Below are 23,545 nucleotides of genomic sequence, written 5' to 3'. Positions count from 1 at the left end.
ACTTGTATTTTTGGAGTGAAATATATTTGGTAGTGCCCGAGGACGTAGGCAAGATTTGCCGAACCTCGTTAAAATTCTGGTGTTCTTTACTATTTATTGTTCATATTTTGTGAGTGTGATTGTAGTGATTTATTGTGCTATTAAATTACGATAGAGGGATATTCTGGCTAGGAAAGACTTGGTACTTAAGTGATCCTCGTGATTCACCTCTCTTTCCTGGGAATTGAACTTAGTGTGATTTTTTAGTACAATAATTTTACTCTTTCACACGCTTCCGCGCAACAGGTAGGTATTTTAAACCTTGTGGCAATGAAACCAGGTTGTGGCATTCATATATGTGCAATTCTCGGAGAGCTGTTAGGTTTTGAATGTCTTCAAATAATTTTTCTAAATTTTCACATTCAGAAAAGATCAACCTTCGAAGACAAGTGAGGCACGATATTCCATTCTCTTGCAAACGCGTCTGTTTTGTTGTTACCCTTAATTCTCTAAGGCTAATCAGGTACCTTATGTCTTTTGGTAACTCTTCAATTCCCCTGCATCCAGAAAAGTCAATGTTCGCAAACTCTGCAAATTGCAAATGGAATTTGGAAGTCTTTTAATATTTCCATTCTCGGCTAGGCTCAAATATCTCAACTGCTTTAAATAACTTATGTTGTTTGGCAATTGCTCTAAACTACACTCAGACAAACCTAACACCCTCAAATGTTTAGACCTTGAGATGACTTCTGCAATAAGAGATTCTTTATCAGCCTTGCCTTCTTCATCTAATAAGAAAAGTGATTGCAGACAACCCAAGTTTTTTGGCAACTGGGAAGCATCCTGCTTCGATAGATCAAACCATAAAAGTCGAACCCCTTGACCTATATTGTTTAGGTTTTTAATAAGTTTTTTTTTCTATATTCATAATTTAAATCATAATAAAATTGTAATTTAACATGGATGTGAAATATAAAAATAATTTTAATAAGATTTTTCAATATTCATAATTTAAAAATAACAAAAAATACCTATGTAGTGTGTTGTAATATAATAAAAACCATATCCCTTATTAACCATTTATACTTAGTTTATTTCAATTTTTTTGGACTTAATATCATAAACATGGAATGTGTTATACACTTTTATACCTTTGTTGTAACGCGTTAGAATATGATAACGTGGCACTAGCTACCAATAATGCAACACGTGACAATCTCATATTAATACACACGGCAAGCTCTAATATTAAAATAAAAAATAAAAAAACTTAAAATTAAATAAATAATGTTATAAGAAATATATACCACATATTGATTGTCTAGATTTAGATCAACTTAGATTTTTTTTTTGTCTAGGATAATTTTGAATGTAAATTTTAGTGATTTATATATTTTTTATTTCAAAATAATAATATAAAAAACCTGATAATTTTATAAATAACTTACGATAAAAAAATTATAATATTTTTTTTGAATAAGTATACTATGAATAAGTATACTATTTTTATAATATATAGCATGAACACATAGATAAATTATATCCATGTTTCTTGACCATAATTTTTTATAAGTAAATATATTATAACACTTTTATAACATGTAAATTATTTTTTATAATAAACTTCCTGACCTTAACTTTAAAAAGATTTTAGGATTTAAATAATATAATTTTAGGTTACAACTTTATGAAATACATAAATTATTTTATAATATTTTTTAAGATTTATAATATAATAATTTTTTTATTATTTTGATATTAATAGTATTGGTTGTAGGTATTTTAGTGTATAGTTTAAAGTTTATTTTATTTTTAAATATTTATTTTTTATTTTTAAATAAAATATTATATATAAATATATCTTAACTGCACACGTACAAATATATTTATATCTAAATATAAAATATAAAATTAATAATTAATAATTAGGTTCGATAATAAATTCAATAATTATATTTTTAATGTAATTTTTTAAAAATAAAAATAATTAATACACAAAATATATATTTAAAATTGATTAAAAATATCAAAATTTTGTATCAATAAGTACAAGTTAACAATATGCTCGTGCAAACTAGTATTGATTGAAATGAACTGGAACATATTGAAACAATAAAAATAACTCGAAACATTCACCAAAATGAAAATAATTTATGACCAGAATAATATGTACCGATCAATACGTTTGATATAACCAATATTTATATAAAACCGACGATCATGCACCAATCATTAAAATGAAAATATTAGTTTTTATTAATTAAATAAAAAATTGATACAATTATTTACAAATTGAATAAAACAAATGAAACCATTGAGCAAAGCAAGGTATGGTGGTGTGATATAGTCATTGGTGACGTGCGAGAAACCCAAAATTCATGGCCTTGGAAACATGACCGTAGTTGCTTTTGGTTTTGTTTTTATTTATATATCCTTAAGTTATGGAGCCTTGAAGAACAATCAATTTCCATGTTCTTATATATATATATATATTCATGTGATGTTAAATGATATTCTTCAATCTTCATTTCTTCGCTTGGATTAAATTGTAAAGACGTGACCATTCCCAAGGACCTAAAAGTCATCTTATTGCCTTTAACCGTTTTGATTCATTGGACTATACTTGGTTTGGGCCTATTCCCTGTTCAAGTCTTCATTGTTACAGTCTTTTGGACTTCTTTGTTTTTACTTACTAATTAAAACTGTTGTTGTAAGAATTCGAATGGGTTAAATTATCAATTTTTAATTCAATTTAATTTCTAGTTCAACAATAGTTTAATAAAAATTCATGATTGGTTGAACAATCTAATTTTTATGTTGATTTTTCAATTTCTTTTTCTAGTTCACTATTGTTTGTTTTATTTTTAATTATATATTATGGGTTAAACTGGTTAGATAATCATAATTTTTTTGAGAAGAGGAAAAAATACAATTTTATCATTATATTAATATGTAATTTTATAAAATTTTAAAGAGTTAAATGACAAATCTTATCATTTGAGAGGGGAGGCCAAGGCCATTGTGTAGCCCATTTTCCTTTGTCCAAAGGCATAGCTAGGGGGGTTAGTAAAGCCCCGGCTCTCCTTAAACTAGAAAAATTTTTATTAGGTCTTGTAAAATTTTAAATTAGTAAATGTAAAACTGCACTTAGCACTCTAAAAATGATAAAAAAAATTTATTTAATCCTTTAAAAATTATAAAAATATAGGCTATTAAAATGGTGAAATTATATTTTTACTATCGTAAAATTTACAATTTAATCTCAACCCCTAAAAAAATTTTCTGGCTTCACCCTTAAGTTAGACCACCCATTTCTCTTTAATTTCAACAACATTGATTAAAACTCAATTTTTTCGTCATGTAATATTATATATATTATATATATATGGGGAGAAATACACTTATACTAGTGTCACTTTCATGACTTTTTGTATTATTAATATTTTAACAATCCAACTATTATATTTCATATTTTATTCATGTAGATCTCGTTTAAGCCAATTAAAAACGTCTTCTAACTATTTTTTTTATTTTAAAAAATTTAACCGTCAAATATATCCATATTGTTTATTAAGTGCTTTACTTAGTTAATATTACCCTCAACTGAGTCACCAACTCAATTGGTAAAATTACAAAAATGCCTTTTCATAATTAAAATAAGTTGAACTATTTGAGGATATTTTTGTCTTTTTATTTTAACAAAAACCAATAAAAACATACATAGTGGGATTTAACCCCACACCAATCAAATTAGTAAAACTTTAAATTTACCACAACTAGAGCTTTATTTTGATATATTTGATACATTTCTATTTTAATATACACAATTTATTATCTCCATTACTTATATATATTAACAATGTTGTTAATTGAGTTGGTATCACAAGTTAACTCAACGCTAATTCAAAATTGATGACAAAATCATGATAAATAATTATAGTGCATTTAGTATTATTTATCTAATGTATTTATGTGTTTAAAATTTCGTCTTACACATATTTTATGTGTTATTATAATTGATCAGTTTCAAATCATACGTTTCATTGTTTACTATATGTTATTTTTAAACGTACATTTATATTTAAAATTTGTGATTCCACGTGCATACGTGTATCGTAGAATTTCTAAAAAGTTAACAATGAATTAATGTGGTTAAATCAACTTGTATGCATAGATGATGACATGCATGTTTGATATTTTGTGGATATGAGAATCTCAATTATTATTGAAACACAAGATAATATCTTCATCACAATCCAAGTACACCCTCAGCATATTCTCAACACATTCTATATGACCCTTCTTCTCTTTTGGGTATTAAAAAACTTACCCAATTGCCATTTATAAACAAGATACCTATTGAGTTATGTATCTATTTATATATTATAACAATTCATATTTTATGTTGATTTTTTTAATTATTTTCCATGTTAAATAATTATGGGTGTGGTTGAAGAAGTAGATAAATAGATCACAGATTTGATCATTTTAATTTAATAGATTAGCATCAAGCTTGAAAGATTGCAATATCAAATATTTTTAAATTTTTTTGGGTAAATTAGTAGACTTTGTGTGCCTTTTTTTTTGTTCCTTATCAGCCTAACCATTATCAAAATAATGTTCATCATTGATAACATGATCCCCAGAAAAATGAAGTGTTGGGCCATTGTATTACATTTTTGTATGATATGCTTTCGGCCACATAGGAACTTTTTTATATATATATTTAGAATAATCTATATTATTAATAAAATTTCTAATTGAATCGATTTATTGATTAATCAAATACTGACCCGAATAGGAAATAATTAATATACTCTTTTACTAAATGTCTATTATTACTATTTTGATGGTCTTTTTTTTTGTCTTTTCATAATTTTATATAGATTTAAAATAAAAGAATTAAAATTAACATGTCAAGAAAATTACCACGGCATCAATAATGATATAAATTGTTTTCTTCCACTAAATTTGTGTATTTATACTATTAATAAAATCCCTGATTAAGTTGGTGTCACGAGTCAATCGGACACCAACTTAGTTAGGGGAAAATAACAAAAATATTCTTTCAAATTTAAAATAAGATATATTATTTAAGGGTACTTTAGTATTTTTATTTTTTTTAAAATAGAAAAAATGCATATTGTGGGATTTGAACTCATACCAAATTACATTGAATTTTTTTAATTTTTTCACTTAATCAAAAATTTATTTTAATTTATTTATACATTTTAATTTTATTATACATACTTTCTTACCTCTTTAAAATGTATACCTATACGTATTATTAATAAAATCCCTAACTGATTTGGTGTCACGAGTGAGTCGAGCACCAACTTGATTAGGAAAATGATGAGAATGTCCTTTATTATTTAAAATAAGTTATATTATTCGATGACACTTTAATACTTTTAAATTTTTTTAAAAAATTGCATATGATGGAATTTGAACTAAGGTATTTAGTATCACACCGGTGGACGTATCATTTTAGTTTATTATTGGAATAATGTGCACCAACTGTGCAACGGAATTGATGCGGAACCAACTACATTGATTTAAACCCATGTCAAATTATCTTGAAAAAGAAAAAAAGCCTTAAATTTACCACTTAATCAAGACTTTATTTTGTTTTGATTTATAAAACTCTTTATTGAGTTGTTGTGGATCCCAACTCAATTAAGGAAATTACTTTAATATTTCTTCGCATTTAAAATAATTTATATTATTTGACAAAAAATAATAATAATATATGCATAAAATAAAATTTGAACCCATGTAAATTGAATTGACAAAACCTTAAATTTACCAATAAAAAATCTGTGCTTTACATGCATAATTTTCATTTCTAATATTTATATATATATTTTTATTTTGCAAAAGTTAAAAGATATAAATACCAAAAAAAAAATTAGTGTTGTTCCTCAAACATATAACTGCTTTTTAGTAGAAAAATTTATTTTATTTATTTAATTATAATAAAGAAAATAAGAAGCAAGGCAGTGATGATTACATTTACAAACCAAAGAAATCAAATTATTACATTATTGTCTTTGATACAAATCAAATTATAAACATGCATACATTGAAACCAATGAATTCACACTTTTATACACATATATATATGGGGAAAGCAGCACAGATAATTTCAACCTCTTTAAATTTGACCTGCCACTTTAATCAATAAATAAGTTGATTTAGAAAATCTCTGCATAACATTAAATTGAGGAATTATACATTTTTTTTTTCATCTTTCTCTTATAAAATGAAGAAATGTAAATTGGAAATATATATCTATTAACGTTTTGGATAATATCTTATGCACATGACAATTTTTTAATATTGCTTATAGAATAAAAAAAATCCTGCCAATATACTAAATACTAATCCATTAAATAATAAAAAAGACATTTAGCATCCTATTAGATTCGCTTTTTGAAGTCTTTTTATTCCACTAGTTGTTTTTCAAGTGAAGTTTTATTTGCTTCAGAGTAGATAAAATTCAATTATGTTAGTGAGAAATAGAGTCATATTTAGTGCCTAATTTGATTTAGAAATATTAAAATTTAAAAGCTACCAAATAGAGCAGTGTTCGGTGACTTACCTTATCTATTCGTCATCTGTTGTTGTCTCCGAGTCACCACAATAAAAGTCAGGGACATGAGCAATCTTAGGCCAGTCTTCACCGGTTTCTTTAATGCATCTTTTGTTTAATTTTGGACACCCTCTAATCTCTAATCTTTTGAGTGCAGTGAGGTGTTGCATCCCTTCTGGTAGAGACGACAACCTTGGGCAAATTAAAATTTGAAGAATTTGAAGCGATGTGAGATGTTGGAACCATGTTGGTAACGTCGAGAGATTCTTCAAGTTGTGGATCTTCAACACCTGCAAAGTTTTGATGGATCCTAGAAGAATCCATTGGGGTAGTGACTCCAGCTTTGGCACTCCGATGATCCACAAATTTCTAAGGCTACCACCTTCTTCCCTCTCAAGTTCCAACTCCTCCATAGTGAGATCAAGCTTTTCACAATTTAAAATTACCAAAGTTTCTAATGTAGGTAGGTATTTCAAACCTTATGGCAATGAAACCAAGTTGTGGCATTCAAATATGTACAATTCTCGGAGAGCTGTTAGGTTTTGAATGTCTTCAAACAATTTTTCTAAATTTTCACATTCAAAAAAGACCAACCTTCGAAGACAAGTGAGGCACGAAATTCCATTCTCTTGCAAACGCGTCTGTTTTGTTGTTACCCTTAATTCTCTAAGGCTAATCAGGTACCTTATGTCTTTTGGTAACTCTTCAATTCCCCTGCATTCATCAAGTGCAAGTGTTCGCAAACTCTGCAAATTGCAAATGGAATTTGGAAGTCTTTTAATATTTCCATTGTAGCCTAGGCTCAAATATCTCAACTACTTTAAATAACTTATGTTGTTTGGCAATTTCTCTAAACTACAATCAGACAAATGTAACACCCTCAAATGTCTAGACCTTGAGATGACTTCTGCAATAAGAGATTCTTTATCAGCCTTGCCTTCTTCATCTAATAAGAAAAGTGATTGCAGACAACCCAAGTTTTTTGGCAACTGGGAAGCATCCTGCTTCGATAGATCAAACCATAAATGTCGAACATTCCCAGTCGAATAATGGTTACATGAATTCACCTCATTTTGCGCCACTGATAATGCAAGATCATGTACTAAATCATGCATTTTCAAGGTGGGAAAAAGAATATGCTCTTCTTCAACTTGCTGGAAGAAAGATCTTGATAGTAACTCTTGTATATACTGATTCCCAATATCTTCTGGCTCTTCATTTTCGTATGGTGATTGCAAAAAGCCATTTGCCATCCACAACGGGATCAAAAAGAGAGCATTGAATTCAAAATCTTTCGGAAAAACTGAACAAAAAGCAAAACATTGCTTTAAATACCAGGGCAAATGATCATAACTTAGTTTTAGAGCAGGCAAGATGTCGTTTTCCTTCTGTTTCAACTTCCATAGTTCACTATCTCTCAAAAGTTCCCATTCATGTTGTACCCTAGTTGAACAGAGTAGGCTGCCTAAAGTCTTCACGGCCAAAGCAACCCCTTTGCATTTTTGAACAATTCCTTCCCCGATTCTTACAAGATTGTCATGTTGTTTCTCTTCACCTTCTTTAAAGGCAAGTTTAAGAAACAATGATAGACAATTCTCATAAGAAAGATGTTCTAAATCATACTGAGGTGTTGTGCCTATGATTGTAGCCACTTTGCGGCTACGAGTTGTGACAATGATTCTACTCCCTTGGGCTCCCCCACACAACAAATCTTTCAGCTTACTCCATTTCTTCTTGTCCTCGTTCCATACATCATCTAGCACCATAAAAAATCTTTTTCCATTCAAACAATCTTGTAAAACTTTATGTGATTCCTCCTTATTCATGTCCTTGCACTCTCTGCCAGTGGCAGATTTAATGATTTTTATCATCAGTTGTTTGATGTCAAAATCCTCTGTAACACACACCCAGATTCTCAATACAAAATGCGACTTCACACTCTCCTCGTTAAACACCAATTGGGCCAGGGTAGTTTTCCCAATACCTCCGATCCCAACTGTGGGAAGGACAGGGATATCTTCCCCATCAGTTGGATTCATTAAGAAGTTAACTAGGTGTTGTTTAGCTTCATCTCGACCGATGACACTAGATGTCTTAACAAAGGAGTAGGTTTCCCTCTCACGACGTATGACATTAGTTTCATGTTTTTCAGTGAGATGAAACTTGGCCTTTTCAGCTGCAACCTCATTCAATATCTCGTTCGCCTTTTTTATTTTATAGCCCATCCTAAAGCTAAATGCCCAAGGATTAGAGCCAGAAAAGAAATGGCGTACCTTCCTTCCAGTGCTTCCCCGTTTCAGGACTAGCCTCCTCAACGCTTGGATCTCGAACTCGTCAATCAAATCTTCCACGTCGTAGCAAGCATCTTTGAACCTTTGTAGCCAAAGACTGAGCTCCAGGCTACGAGCCTGTTGTTGTTCAGCATCCAGGACCACAGCTCTGATAGCAGCTAGGGTCAGCTTAAGCTTTTCAAACTCCTCTCGAACACCCCATGCCAAGCTAATTCTTTCATAGGCAGCACTCCCTAGTTTCTCCAATACTTTTCCGGCGATCTCGAATGCAAAGAATTCAGCCATGGTAATTGTTTCTGGTATGAATTAAAGTAATAATTTTCGAATACCAAGGTATTAGATGCCAAGGAAGTGGTGTAACCCCAATGCAAAAGCCTAGAAAAGTTAGAAATACAAGCACCTTTGGAATTTAATCTGACCCACCACCTTTTTTGAGGGTGTTTCCTGGAATGATCTTAATGGAGAAATTCAGGACGAAGACAGTAATGGTTTCCGCGTGGGTGACTGGGCTCCAAAAGATAGAAGGAAGACCTTGACTTGCAAAGCAATAAACGTGTTTAAACTAGTGGGGAAACTTGAATAGTTTGATGTGTCTGAAAATGGTTTGTTTGAACATTAGTGGTCCTATCTTTTATGCTGTGGCTAATTCCACCAATTTAAAATAGTTCTATATTTTCGAGTTTGAGATATTTGATTGAAAGTATTCCTTTTGAAGTTGAAATAATATTTTGATCTAAATTTATAATTTCCAGATTCGTTTTTTTGATATTTTTGGGATTCATGGGGAAACAATAAATTGGAATTTTTTAAAAAAATATAATATAATATAAACATATACTAGTAATTCTATTAAAATAATATATTTTATTAAATAAGATATTTTCTAACAAAATTTTAAAAAATATATTTTTTATTCAATCTACTCCTATGTCATCAACTACAAAAACCAAAAAATTATAGAAAAGGGGTTCTACAGGCATTCTGAGATGCAAAATCATTAATGATAACATTGACATCAATATTTTCCAAAAAAATCGTTCTCGATTGATAAAATTGCTAGACCATTCAACCGTTCTTGTGAGATTGATGCCACAGTCATAAGGACCGTTAAAAAAATTCTATAAGCAATTGAAACATTCGGATAGCAATTTACATATTTTTACAAACTCAAGAATTTTAGTGGTTGACATTAATTCATTCAGTAAAGTAAATTGCAACACTTTCAATTAAGAGAAAATCAATAACTGATGAATTACCATGAGAAAAGGTAAAGTGAAAAGTAGCACAATATTCTCTCAATTCATTTCCATCCAATGACTTTAACTTGTTTGAATCAAACAAAAACCCCCCAAAATATTTTCAAATATTTTAGTTGCTCAAATCTGCTCTTCAAAGAAGCAATTGCCATGTCTATAATAACTAAAAAATAATCAACTCTAAATAATTCATCAGCCGATCGTATTTCTTCATCCTCTTGGTTATTCTCATCAAATTATTTTTAACACGATGCCTTGTTGGAAGGGTAGGCTCTACATCCATATCAAGTGCAATAGCAATATTCATACTAGAAATAAAGTCTTCATCTCTATACTTTTTCAAAATAACAATACACCTTCTAATTGCTTTATGATGGTGTCTGTGCACATAGACTTAGATTGCAATTTCTTGCACACTATATTTATAACAAATAAAATTTCATATCAAATTACCATATCAAGCAAAAACTCAAAACTCCCAAGTGCATTGACCAAACTCTCCGCTTCACTCTTTGACTTTGCATCATCACAAGATTCATATAATTCAGACAAAACCAAACTTATTTGGGGAGTTTGAAATCTAATAGTTTTAACACTTTTAATTCGACTCTCCCAACATGCAATAAATAAAAATTTCCCAATTAATTCAGGGACATTGTTAAGCAAAATTTTCCATCTTTTTGTAGAACCCGAAAATAATGAATATATGCGTGGAACAATTCCAAAAAATGAAATAGACGTAATGCAAGAATGTGTCATATCACTAAGAGTAAAATTTGGGCTATGACAAACACAACACATATATAATGCTCTCGGAATTATGACCATGTACCCTGAAACCCTAGCGTAGTTTGTGAACCACACGGTAGTATCCTTCTTATAGGGTAATTTTAACATTTGACACATGACTACAGCCTGTTACACGACCCAGTAACACAGCCGTGTAACCCTTCCACACGACCTATAACATCTCACACAGCCATGTGACCCCTATTTTATAGTTTTGCCCAAAAATTTTCATTATGTTCAGTTTAGTCCCTATGTATGCTCTGAATTATTTTTAGAGTTTTTATTTGTTCAGTTAAGTCACTGATATTGTGTTTTTCTAGCATTTGTGATTTAATGATTGAAGTGTTATGTCTATATCGTATGTAAAGTGTATAGTACGTGCTACTATCATTGTGAAAAACTGATAAACTGTTAGTGTTAATATTGTCACCACCCTATTGAATACTTGTTAAAACATGTTTACTGCTTTTGTTGAATTGAATACACGTAAAGCATGTTAATTGCTAGTAATGAACCGAATGCATAGTAAGAATGATTACTGCTAGTGTTGATTTATTCTATTTCAAAGCATGTCATACTAAATTGTATAGGGTGAGATGATATGTATGAAGGAAGAATGACAATTTAATAATCTGCAAACAATGTGGTTTGTTCATGAGCCAAGTGGCAGTTTTTTTAAATTTGCAAATATGTTGTGCACTAGAGGTGATCATGGGCCGGGTCGGGCCGGGCCTAGAAATTTTTTGGCTCGGGTCCTAGGCCCGGGCCCGGCCCGACCTAAAATTTTGTCCAGGCCCGGCCTGGGAAAAATTCCTAAGCCTGAGCCCAGCCCAGCTCGACCTTTTTTTTAATAAACACAAAAATTGTATCTTAAAAATAAATAAAAATAAAAAGTATTTTTAAAATACTTTAAAATTAAAAAATATATATTTATTATATATTCGGGCCGGGCCGGGGCCGGGCCAAAAAAGTTTTGCCCAAGGCCTGGCCCATTTTCTAAACGGGCCTCATTTTTTATCCAAACCCATATTTCAGACCTATATTTTTCCCGAACCCTCCCATATTTTGTGCGGACCATCGGGCCGAGCCGCCCAACCCATGATCACCTCTGTTGTGCACCCAAAACAAGTGGCAGTAATTGCAAATATGTGGTTCGATCACAAATCAAGTGGCAAATTGTCTTCAAATGTTTTCATCTAAAAATATTAGTGGTTTACCCACAATTTTTACAAACTCAGTGGTAGCTTTTATCTACAATTATGTTGTGTATCTACAACAAGTGACAGTTTATCTGCAAACTAGCAGTGTTAATCCACAACTCGGAGTTAAAAGGTTGGATGAGTTATGTGGAAGTCATAGTGTGGTGTGTAGCAATGGGGTATGACCTATTTTTATAAACTAAAATTGCATTTTCATTCTTAAGCAAGTGCATATAAAATTATAAATTCTAAAGCATTATAGTAATGTGTTATTCAGGTAAACCGATATTGTGAAATTGTGATTTGCTATACGAATGTATTTATCCTAAGAATTGTTATCTTGTATGCTATGCTTATTGTTCCCCATTGATTTTCTTGTGATTGGGCGTATATTGAGCTTCTTAAGCTCACCCCCTTTATATTCATCCTTACAGATAACCCACTAGGTTAGGACTTGAGTGCAACACTCGGAGGGCTCAAAATCGTTTCGATCTTTTATTTAGAAAGTATTTTAGACTTTTCATATGAAATTTCTATTATTTTGGAACTGAATTACTTTATTTGAATTGTGGCATGAGACTTCGATTTTGGGTTTATTTAGCGTGCATATTATTTGATTTGAATTCAGGATATTGAACATGGATTGAGAATTAAATATGTACAAAATAAATCCTGATTTTTCTTAATTAAAACTAAGTTGAATATCACTTCTCCGCTATTAGATTATAAATAAATTTTAGAAGAATCAATAAATTATAAATTAACCAAGTTTTCAAAAGTAGCCACCGTTACAAGGAAAATATATTACTTAACCTTTTTTTTTTGGGTAAGCTATCAAAATAGTCACTTTTGTTTGCCTTAGGTTACATTTTAGTCACTTATGTTTGAAATATTACGTTTTAGTCACTTACGTTATCGTGTTGTAACATTTTAGTCACTGAGTCGTTAATTGCCAAAAATGGTGTAACAGTAAGCTGATGTGGCATGTTAAATCATCATTTCAAACAAAAATTTTAGGTTAAATTCTACAATTGGTCCCTCTATTTTTTTATTTTAAACAATTTTAAAATTTTCTTTTAAGTTCTTTTAACTTTTTTTTCCATTCTCTTCTGCTTTTCCCTCTATTTTCCTCCCTCTTCATTTCTTTTATCATAGTTTTTCTATGTTTTCCATTTGTAACTAGTCAACAAGCTAGCCTCACTCGAAAAAGTTAAATTGTTCAAAAAAATAAAACATAGCAAAACAACGTTGAAAGAAATAGAGAAAGGAGGAAAACAAAGGGAGAAGCATAAGAGAATGAAAAAGAACGAAAGTTAAAAAAACATAAAAGAAAAAAATTAAATTGGTCCAAACGAAAAAATATGGGGACCGATTGTATAAATTAACCTAGAATTTTTGTTTGAAATGATGATTTAATGTGTCACATCAGCTTATTGTTACACAGTTAACAGAAATTAATGGCTCAGTGACTAAAATGTTATAACATGATAACATTAGTGACTAAAACGTAACATTTCAAACATAAGTGACTAAAATGTAACCTGAACCAAACAAAAGTGACTATTTTAGTAGTTTACCCCTTTTTTTTAGTTAATTTGTGAGTTTTTTTTGAAAAATAGAATAAGTTTCTTCTAAGATAAACAAACATTTTAAATGATTGTTTTATAAACTCCGATAACTTACTAGACCATTTCGATGGCCAATGTAATCTTCTAAATTCGAACTTAACATCTAGGCCGAGCTAGGGAGGTTATATTTTGATTGTGTGAAATAAGCTCTCTTCAAACTATTTCTTTTTTATTTATATGTCATTTGTTTGGTTTAGGCAAAAAAAAAAATCTTTTGTAGTTTTGTTTTGAATTTTTTTTTCAAATTTTAACAATTATTTTTTAATCACTATTATTATATATATTTACTAATTTAGTTTAAATAACTTTCCTATTTATTAAGAACTATTATTATAATTGTTGCATGTTGTTTTACCTTCTTCTTTTTTAATTTTTTTTTCAAATTAACATTAAAGTATATATAATTTCAATTTTGTATATTATTTTAAAACTAAGAAAAGTTATCATTTTCAATGAAAAGTAACAATAATCAAAATAATTTATTGAAAAACTAACTAAAAATTAAACGTGTAAATTTACATGCATGTCATATTCGAACTCATATCAATCTCAAATTTGTATTTTCTTTATTTCTTTTAATAGTCATAGAAGTTCAAGCTCTAGATAAAAAAAAATATTCAATTTTTTTCAAAATAAAAACATTTTAACATTTATTTAATATCTAGAATGATGTTCATAGAGAAAGGATTGTATGAAACTATGATTCCACGTCATCCATATTCTTTTTCAATAGGAGAATGATAAATTAGATTTTTCCTCCTAAATTTTAGTTTTTTCCTCCTGAAAAAATTTAAATTCAACAAAAAATGCTAAAAATCAAGAGAAAAAATCTGATTTGTCATCCTCCTATTGAAAAGTGATAGGGATGGTATGAAATCACAGTTTCATACAATCTCTTCTTGATATTCATAATACTATCTCCTTTTGTGTTGATAAAAAAAAAGACATACATATATACATTGAGTGTATGAACACTTTTTAGTAGCAACAAAACTTTTTGAGTGTATTTATTTATAACAAAATATATAAGAAACATGGTTACACTTACACACATAAAAAATCAAATTATTACATCATTTTCTTTGATTCATATCAAATTACAACCATATATACATTGGAACCAACAATTCAAAGTCTATCATATCATTGTCTTTTTAATATCTTCAACATCATCAAATTTGACCTGCCATTTTAATAGATATACAAGTTCTGTTAGAAAAACTCTACCAGAACATCAAGTTGAAGTATTATACAATTTTCTTTTTAAGAAATCTAATTTTTGAAGTACAAGATAATATTTTTACTAACATTTTGAGTAAAATTTTAATACTAATTATGAGTGAAGTTTTATTTGCTTTAGAGTAGATAAAATTCAATTATCTTAATGAGAAATAAAGTAGTATTTGGAGCCTAATTTAATTTAGAAATATTAACATTTAAGAAGTTAATAAGATATATGTATCAAATAGATTAGTGTTTGGTGACTTACATTATCTTTTCATCATATGTTATTGAGGCCTTCATGACTCCACAATAATGTCAACGACATGAGCAATCTTAGGCCAGTCTTCACCGGTTTCTTCAATGCATCTTTTGCTTAATTTTGGACACCCTCCAATCATTAGTCTTTTGAGTGCAGTGAGGTGTTGCATCCCTTCTGCCAGAGACGACAGCTTTGGGCAATTTTTAATGTATAGACTTTGAAGGGATGTGAGATCTTGGAACCACGTTGGTAACCTCGAGACATTCTCCAATTCTCCAATATACAAGTGCTGCAAAGTTTTGGTGGATCCTAGAAGGATCCATTGGGGTAGTGACTCCAGCTTTGGCACTCCTCCAATCCACAATTTTCGAAGGCTACCCTCTTCTTTCCTCTCAAGTTCCAACTCCTCCAGAGTGAGGTCAAGCTTTTCACAATTTACAATTGCCAAATTTTCTAATGTAGTTAGGTATTTTAAACCTTGTGGCAATGAAACCAAGTTGTTGCATTCTTCGATGTACAATTCTCGGAGGGCTGTTAGGTTTTGAATGTCTTCACACAATTTTTCTAAATTTTCACATTCAAAGAAGGCCAAAATCCGAAGAGTACTTAGGCAACATATACCATTCTCTTGCAAACGTGTCTGTTTTGTTGTTACCATTAATTTTCTAAGGCTAATCAGGTACCTTATGTCTTTTGGTAACTCTTCAATTCTCGTACATCCACCGAGGTCAAGTATTTCCAAACTCTGTAAATTGCAAATGGAATTTGGAAGTCTCTTTATATTTCCATTGTAGGCCAGATTCAAATATCTTAACTGCTTTAAATAACGTATATTGTTTGGCAAATGCTCAAAACTGCAGCCAGAAAAATGTAGCACCCTCAAATGTTTAGACCTTGAGATGAATTTGGCAATAAGAGATTCGCTATCAGCCTTGCCTTCTTCATCTAATAAGAAAAGTGATTGCAGACAGCTCAAGTTATTCGGCAACTGGGAACCATCTTGTTTCAATAGATCAAACAATAAATGTCGAACATTCCCAGTTGAATAATGGTTACATGAATTCACCTCATTTTGCACTACTGATAATGCAAGATCATGTACTAGATCATGCATTTTGAAGGTGAAAGTTAAAAACTTATCTTCAACTTGTTGGAAGAAAGATCTTGATAGTAACTCTTGTATATACCGATTCCCAATATCTTCTGGCTCTTCATTTTCGTATGGTGATTGCAAAAAGCCATTTGCCATCCACAACGGGATCAAATAGAGAGGATTGAATTCAAAATCTTTTGGAAAAACTGAACAAAAGGCGAAACATTGCTTTAAATACCAGGGCAAATGATCATAACTTAGTTTTAGAGCAGGCAAGATGTCATTTTCCTCCTGTTTCAACTTCCATAGCTCACTATCTCTCACAAGTTCCCAATCATGTTGTACCCTAGTTGAACAGAGTAGGCTGCCTAAAGTCTTCACGGCCAAAGCAACCCCTTTGCATTTTTGAACAATTCCTTCCCCGATTCTTACAAGATTGTCATGTTGTTTCTCTTCACCTTCTTTAAAGGCAAGTTTAAGAAACAATGATAGACAATTCTCATAAGAAAGATGTTCTAAATCATACTGAGGTGTTGTGCCTATGATTGTAGCCACTTTACGGCTACGAGTTGTGACAATGATTCTACTCCCTTGGGCTCCCCCACACAACAAATCTTTCAGCTCACTCCATTTCTTCTTGTCCTCGTTCCATACATCATCTAGCACCATAAAAAATCTTTTTCCATTCAAACAATCTTGTAAAACTTTATGTGATTCCTCCTTATTCATGTCCTTGCACTCTCTGCCAGTGGCAGATTTAATGATTTTTATCATCAGTTGTTTGATGTCAAAATCCTCTGTAACACACACCCAGATTCTCAATACAAAATGCGACTTCACACTCTCCTCGTTAAACACCAATTGGGCCAGGGTAGTTTTCCCAATACCTCCGATCCCAACTGTGGGAAGGACAGGGATATCTTCCCCATCAGTTGGATTCATTAAGAAGTTAACTAGGTGTTGTTTAGCTTCATCTCGACCGATGACACTAGATGTCTTAACAAAGGAGTAGGTTTCCCTCTCACGACGTATGACATTAGTTTCATGTTTTTCAGTGAGATGAAACTTGGCCTTTTCAGCTGCAACCTCATTCAATATCTCGTTCGCCTTTTTTATTTTATAGCCCATCCTAAAGCTAAATGCCCAAGGATTAGAGCCAGAAAAGAAATGGCGTACCTTCCTTCCAGTGCTTCCCCGTTTCAGGACTAGCCTCCTCAACGCTTGGATCTCGAACTCGTCAATCAAATCTTCCACGTCGTAGCAAGCATCTTTGAACCTTTGTAGCCAAAGACTGAGCTCCAGGCTACGAGCCTGTTGTTGTTCAGCATCCAGGACCACAGCTCTGATAGCAGCTAGGGTCAGCTTAAGCTTTTCAAACTCCTCTCGAACACCCCATGCCAAGCTAATTCTTTCATAGGCAGCACTCCCTAGTTTCTCCAATACTTTTCCGGCGATCTCGAATGCAAAGAATTCAGCCATGGTAATTGTTTCTGGTATGAATTAAAGTAATAATTTTCGAATACCAAGGTATTAGATGCCAAGGAAGTGGTGTAACCCCAATGCAAAAGCCTAGAAAAGTTAGAAATACAAGCACCTTTGGAATTTAATCTGACCCACCACCTTTTTTGAGGGTGTTTCCTGGAATGATCTTAATGGAGAAATTCAGGACGAAGACAGTAATGGTTTCCGCGTGGGTGACTGGGCTCCAAAAGATAGAAGGAAGACCTTGACTTGCAAAGCAATAAACGTGTTTAAACTAGTGGGGAAACTTGAATAGTTTGATGTGTCTGAAAATGGTTTGTTTGAACATTAGTGGTCCTATCTTTTATGCTGTGGCTAATTCCACCAATTTAAAATAGTTCTATATTTTCGAGTTTGAGATATTTGATTGAAAGTATTCCTTTTGAAGTTGAAATAATATTTTGATCTAAATTTATAATTTCCAGATTCGTTTTTTTGATATTTTTGGGATTCATGGGGAAACAATAAATTGGAATTTTTTAAAAAAATATAATATAATATAAACATATACTAGTAATTCTATTAAAATAATATATTTTATTAAATAAGATATTTTCTAACAAAATTTTAAAAAATATATTTTTTATTCAATCTACTCCTATGTCATCAACTACAAAAACCAAAAAATTATAGAAAAGGGGTTCTACAGGCATTCTGAGATGCAAAATCATTAATGATAACATTGACATCAATATTTTCCAAAAAAATCGTTCTCGATTGATAAAATTGCTAGACCATTCAACCGTTCTTGTGAGATTGATGCCACAGTCATAAGGACCGTTAAAAAAATTCTATAAGCAATTGAAACATTCGGATAGCAATTTACATATTTTTACAAACTCAAGAATTTTAGTGGTTGACATTAATTCATTCAGTAAAGTAAATTGCAACACTTTCAATTAAGAGAAAATCAATAACTGATGAATTACCATGAGAAAAGGTAAAGTGAAAAGTAGCACAATATTCTCTCAATTCATTTCCATCCAATGACTTTAACTTGTTTGAATCAAACAAAAACCCCCCAAAATATTTTCAAATATTTTTAGTTGCTCAAATCTGCTCTTCAAAGAAGCAATTGCCATGTCTATAATAACTAAAAAATAATCAACTCTAAATAATTCATCAGCCGATCGTATTTCTTCATCCTCTTGGTTATTCTCATCAAATTATTTTTAACACGATGCCTTGTTGGAAGGGTAGGCTCTACATCCATATCAAGTGCAATAGCAATATTCATACTAGAAATAAAGTCTTCATCTCTATACTTTTTCAAAATAACAATACACCTTCTAATTGCTTTATGATGGTGTCTGTGCACATAGACTTAGATTGCAATTTCTTGCACACTATATTTATAACAAATAAAATTTCATATCAAATTACCATATCAAGCAAAAACTCAAACTCCCAAGTGCATTGACCAAACTCTCCGCTTCACTCTTTGACTTTGCATCATCACAAGATTCATATAATTCAGACAAAACCAAACTTATTTGGGGAGTTTGAAATCTAATAGTTTTAACACTTTTAATTCGACTCTCCCAACATGCAATAAATAAAAATTTCCCAATTAATTCAGGGACATTGTTAAGCAAAATTTTCCATCTTTTTGTAGAACCCGAAAATAATGAATATATGCGTGGAACAATTCCAAAAAATGAAATAGACGTAATGCAAGAATGTGTCATATCACTAAGAGTAAAATTTGGGCTATGACAAACACAACACATATATAATGCTCTCGGAATTATGACCATGATCATAACTTAGTTTTACAGCAGGAAAGATGTCATTTTCCTCCTGTTTCAACTTCCATAGCTCACTATCTCTCACAAGTTCCCAATCATGTTGTACCCTAGTTGAACAGAGTAGGCTGCCAAAAGTCTTCACGGCCAAAGCAACCCCTTTGCATTTTTGAACAATTCCTTCCCCGATTCTTACAAGATTGTCATGTTGTTTCTCTTCACCTTCTTTAAAGGCAAGTTTAAGAAACAATGATAGACAATTCTCATAAGAAAGATGTTCTAAATCATACTGAGGTGTTGTGCCTATGATTGTAGCCACTTTGCGGCTACGAGTTGTGACAATGATTCTACTCCCTTGGGCTCCCCCACACAACAAATCTTTCAGCTCACTCCATTTCTTCTTGTCCTCGTTCCATACATCATCTAGCACCATAAAAAATCTTTTTCCATTCAAACAATCTTGTAAAACTTTATGTAATTCCTCCTTATTCATGTCCTTGCACTCTCTGCCAGTGACAGATTTAATGATTTTTATCATCAATTGTCTGATGTCAAAATCCTCGGTAACACACACCCAAATTCTCAATTCAAAATACGACTTCCAACTCTCCTCATTAAACACTAATTGGGCAAGGGTAGTTTTCCCAATACCTCCGATCCCAACTATGGGAAGGACAGGGATATCTTCCTCATCAACTGGATCCCTTAAGAAGTTTACTATGTGTTGTTTAGCTTCATCTCGACCGATGACACTAGATGTCTTAACGAAGGAGTAGGTTTCCCTCTCACGATGTATGACATTAATTTCATGTTTTTCAGTGAGATGAAACTTGGCCGTTTTAGCTGCAATCTCATTCAACATCTCGTTTGCCTTTTTTATCTTATTGCCCATCCTAAAGCGAATTGCCAAAGGGTTTGAGCCAGAAAAGAAACGGCGTACCTTCCTTCCAATGCTTCCCTGTTCCAGGACTTGCCTCCTCAACGCTTGGATCTCGAACTCGTCTATCAAATCTTCCATTTCATAGCAAGCATCTTTGAACTTTTTCAGCCAATGAGTGAGCTCATGGTTACGAGCCTGTTGTTGTTCAGCATCCAGGACCACTGCTCTGATAGCAGCTAGGGTCTGCTTAAGCTTTTCAAACTCCTCTCGGACACCCCATGCCAAGCTAATTCTTTCGTAGGCAGCACTCCCTAGTTTCTCCGATACTTTTGCGGCCATCTCGAATGCAAAGGATTCAGCCATCGTAATTGTTTGTTGTATGAATTTTAGTAATAATTTTCGGATTCCAAGGTATTAGATGCCAACGAGGGCAGTTCTTGAAGCTTTACACAAGAAAATATTGTCAATTATGGGAATCATGACTGGTGCTTGAATTATGGCCTACTTTATACAAAAATAATTTGCTATCTTTAATAATAAGACACAGAATTTCCACTCTCATATATATATATATATACATATATTTAAAAGATACAAAAAGTTTATTTTTAATTATATTAAAAGTTTATCTCATTTGCAAAATTACGTTTTAAATATGGTTTTATTACCATTTAAATTACAGTTTATTTACTATCTTCAATGATGATGTATAATTCAATAATTTCGGATCTGGATTGGATCAAATTGATTAATCGAATCGGTTTAATAAAGAAAATCAACAGATAAACCAGTTCGGAGTAAGCTATATATAACCATTTAAGCCACCAATCGATGAGAATCGCTTTTAGACTGTAAACCAAAAATTGGATAGACCAAAAAATCAGTTAAACTGATTTTTATGTTTTGGTTATATTATTCGAGCCTAAACCTAAAAAAAAAAAGCCTAAACTAATTTTAATAAATGAAACTGGCCCAAAAACTATTCATAGCTCAAAAAATAAGTCCGAATGAATTTAAAAACTTAAATAAAATAAAAAGGGCAGAATGCCTTCCAGCCCTTCACCATTATTGCAATGCTGCTTCATCTCTATGCCTTGCTACCACTGGCCACCATCTCAAGCTATACCACCACCATCAAGTTTAATCAAGATGCTGCTTAATTAACTCGCAACATCAATCAATTTAATCAGAAATTTAAATAATAATTGATTAAATGCAGAAATTGGGAGATTTGGACCGTTTAACTAATTCCTTATTTCCTTGGATCACTTGCCACAATATATTACGCATAATTTAAGTCCAAGGCTTAAAAAAGAAGAAGCCAGAATGCCTTTCAGCCCTTACCATTTACTGCAATGGTGCTTCATCTCTATGCCTTGCTATCACCGGCCACCATCTCAAGCTGCACCGTAACATCAATTCATCCTTAAATAATAATACAAATACAAGTTAATAGAATGTAGAGATTTGGGGATTTGAACAGTTTAAATAATTACTTATTTCCTTGGACCACTTACCCATAATATATTACATATAATTTTGAGTCCAATTTCTCACACTATTTTAAATTTATCTTCTTTTTAATGTTTTTATTGGTGAATGAAAAATTTTATATTAAGAATATGAAAATTAAAATGATTTCAGTTCTGAATTTTTTCGAGTTATAAATTTATAGATATAGTAAAATAAAAAGTCAATATTAAATTTTTTATATAAGAAAAGGGTAAAAGATTATTGAATCTTCTCGATTGAACCTTAATTTGATTGATATTGTTGTTGTTGTAATATGCAAAAGAACGTATGTTCAAGCACCTTTAACGCATATTATCTTTCAATTTAAGGGTTCTGAAAATATTAAGGGTAGTTTATGATTTGTATGAAAATTAGGCATAATGAAAAATTTAATCCTTAATGTTTAAATCTTTTTATCAATTTGATCCTTATTCTTTTTTTTAGCTAAATTTGGCCCACAAGCTTTTAGAAAGATTCAAATTTTACCAGTAACCTATAAAAAAAAGGTTGATTTGCTAGGTTATATTAATGTAAATACTAGCTAAATTGTTAAATTTTCAAATATGTTGTACTTAATGCTAAATTTTTATGAATTTTTTTATTTTTTATTTTTGAATTTTGAATTTTACATTTTATTATTATTGAATATTTTTTTGTAAATTTTAAATTATTTACATGACCACTCCATGACCAGCATAAGGGTGCAGATGAGCACTCGTTGAAACATGTAATCTCTCATAAAAAGAAACTGTTAAAACTAACAAAAATATTGGTTACTAGACCTTCAGCGAAAAGTGAAAAACCTTCAAAAATATCCAATTTAAGTTACCCAATCCAAAATTTTGTTGATATAAACGAGTGTGAATGCAAAAACCTAGAAAAGTTGGAAATACATCAATCTCACCCTCAACCTTTTTCGAGGGTGTTTCCTGGAATGCTCTTACTGAAGAAATTCAGCATGAAGACAACAATGGTTTTCGCGTGGGTCAGTGTGCTCTCGTGGTCGACTAATGTAACCGCTGGGTCCCAAAAGATAGAACGGAAAGCAATAAACTTGCTAATTTTATGAGATTTTTAATTAAACGATGTGTGATTAGTTTATATATGACTTTGTATTTTTTTTAATTGTTGTGATAACTTCACGTGATCTATTATTTAACTTAACCTAAAGTGTTACATTTAATTTATTTTTGAATTCAGGTATTATTAAACTCGATAATAAGTGCTAAAAGTAGCATGTTTTAATATCATTTTTAATGTAATTTTGGGTGATTATTCAATGTTAATGGTGAATTTTATATTCTTAATCCTTTAAATTCATGTTTTATACCTAGAAGAGCGTTTGAGGACAAAACAAACAAAATCCAAAAAATTGGAGCAAGCTATAGGAGCCACACGCGCTGACCCCTTCCACACAGCCTAGCCACAAACTTACATAGGGTAAGATCTTATATTTAGGGTTTCAAACTTAAGATCTTCGATATAAAATTTAGGGTTCTAATATTTATTTATAATTAAATATTATTTAATTATATTTTTATAAAATTATTCATATTTATTTATGAGTCTTCCATTAA

At 31.1% G+C, this 23,545-nt stretch overlaps 2 protein-coding genes across 6 annotated transcripts; both read right to left on the bottom strand.

Moving 5' to 3' along the window:
* Positions 1-209: 209 nt before the first annotated feature.
* On the bottom strand, positions 210-9,460 carry LOC107929306 (putative disease resistance protein RGA1). Of its 3 annotated transcripts, none has more exons than XM_016860696.2 (3): positions 9,263-9,460; positions 7,592-9,158; positions 210-841 (listed from the first exon to the last, which is right to left on the bottom strand). In XM_016860696.2, exons 2-3 carry the CDS (start codon positions 9,145-9,147, stop codon positions 508-510), a joined length of 1,890 nt encoding a protein of 629 aa, XP_016716185.2. In that variant the 5' UTR covers positions 9,148-9,158; positions 9,263-9,460; the 3' UTR covers positions 210-507. The 3 variants fall into 3 exon arrangements, 2 of the variants coding, with proteins under 2 accessions (XP_016716185.2, XP_040946439.1); XR_001692777.2 differs by lacking the exon at positions 210-841 and adding an exon at positions 5,967-6,150 and having other exon boundaries at positions 6,581-9,158; positions 9,263-9,455; XM_041090505.1 differs by lacking the exon at positions 9,263-9,460 and having other exon boundaries at positions 211-834; positions 7,585-9,256.
* A 5,425-nt stretch (positions 9,461-14,885) lies between these two features.
* On the bottom strand, positions 14,886-20,912 carry LOC107929292 (putative disease resistance protein RGA3). 3 transcript variants are annotated; one of them, XM_016860669.2, is made up of 3 exons: positions 19,620-20,912; positions 15,224-16,589; positions 14,886-14,917 (listed from the first exon to the last, which is right to left on the bottom strand). In XM_016860669.2, the coding sequence occupies exons 1-2, from the start codon at positions 20,817-20,819 to the stop codon at positions 15,255-15,257; spliced, it is 2,535 nt and encodes an 844-aa protein (XP_016716158.2). In that variant the 5' UTR covers positions 20,820-20,912; the 3' UTR covers positions 14,886-14,917; positions 15,224-15,254. The 3 variants fall into 3 exon arrangements, with proteins under 3 accessions (XP_016716158.2, XP_016716157.1, XP_016716155.1); XM_016860668.2 differs by lacking the exon at positions 19,620-20,912 and adding an exon at positions 17,905-18,097 and having other exon boundaries at positions 15,224-17,800; XM_016860666.2 differs by lacking the exon at positions 19,620-20,912 and having other exon boundaries at positions 15,224-18,096.
* Between the last annotated feature and the right edge of the window lie 2,633 nt (positions 20,913-23,545).

Source organism: Gossypium hirsutum, chromosome D03 (assembly GCF_007990345.1).
Source record: "Gossypium hirsutum isolate 1008001.06 chromosome D03, Gossypium_hirsutum_v2.1, whole genome shotgun sequence".
Taxonomy (NCBI): Eukaryota; Viridiplantae; Streptophyta; class Magnoliopsida; order Malvales; family Malvaceae; genus Gossypium; species Gossypium hirsutum.
This window is presented reverse-complemented; position numbering and strand designations above follow the sequence as displayed.

What these genes read in the sequence shown, in the direction of transcription:
- LOC107929292 (XM_016860669.2), bottom strand. Translation starts at nt 20,819, where the DNA reads ATGGCTGAATCCTTTGCATTCGAGATGGCCGCAAAAGTATCGGAGAAA. An exon ending in TGAAACAGGAGGAAAATGAC is followed by an intron (nt 16,590 to 19,619) that starts ATCTTTCCTGCT and finishes GAGGAAAATGAC; the next exon opens with ATCTTGCCTGCTCTAAAACT.
- LOC107929306 (XM_016860696.2), bottom strand. Translation starts at nt 9,147, where the DNA reads ATGGCTGAATTCTTTGCATTCGAGATCGCCGGAAAAGTATTGGAGAAA. An exon ending in GGGAATGTTCGACATTTATG is followed by an intron (nt 842 to 7,591) that starts GTTTGATCTATC and finishes TCGACTTTTATG; the next exon opens with GTTTGATCTATCGAAGCAGG.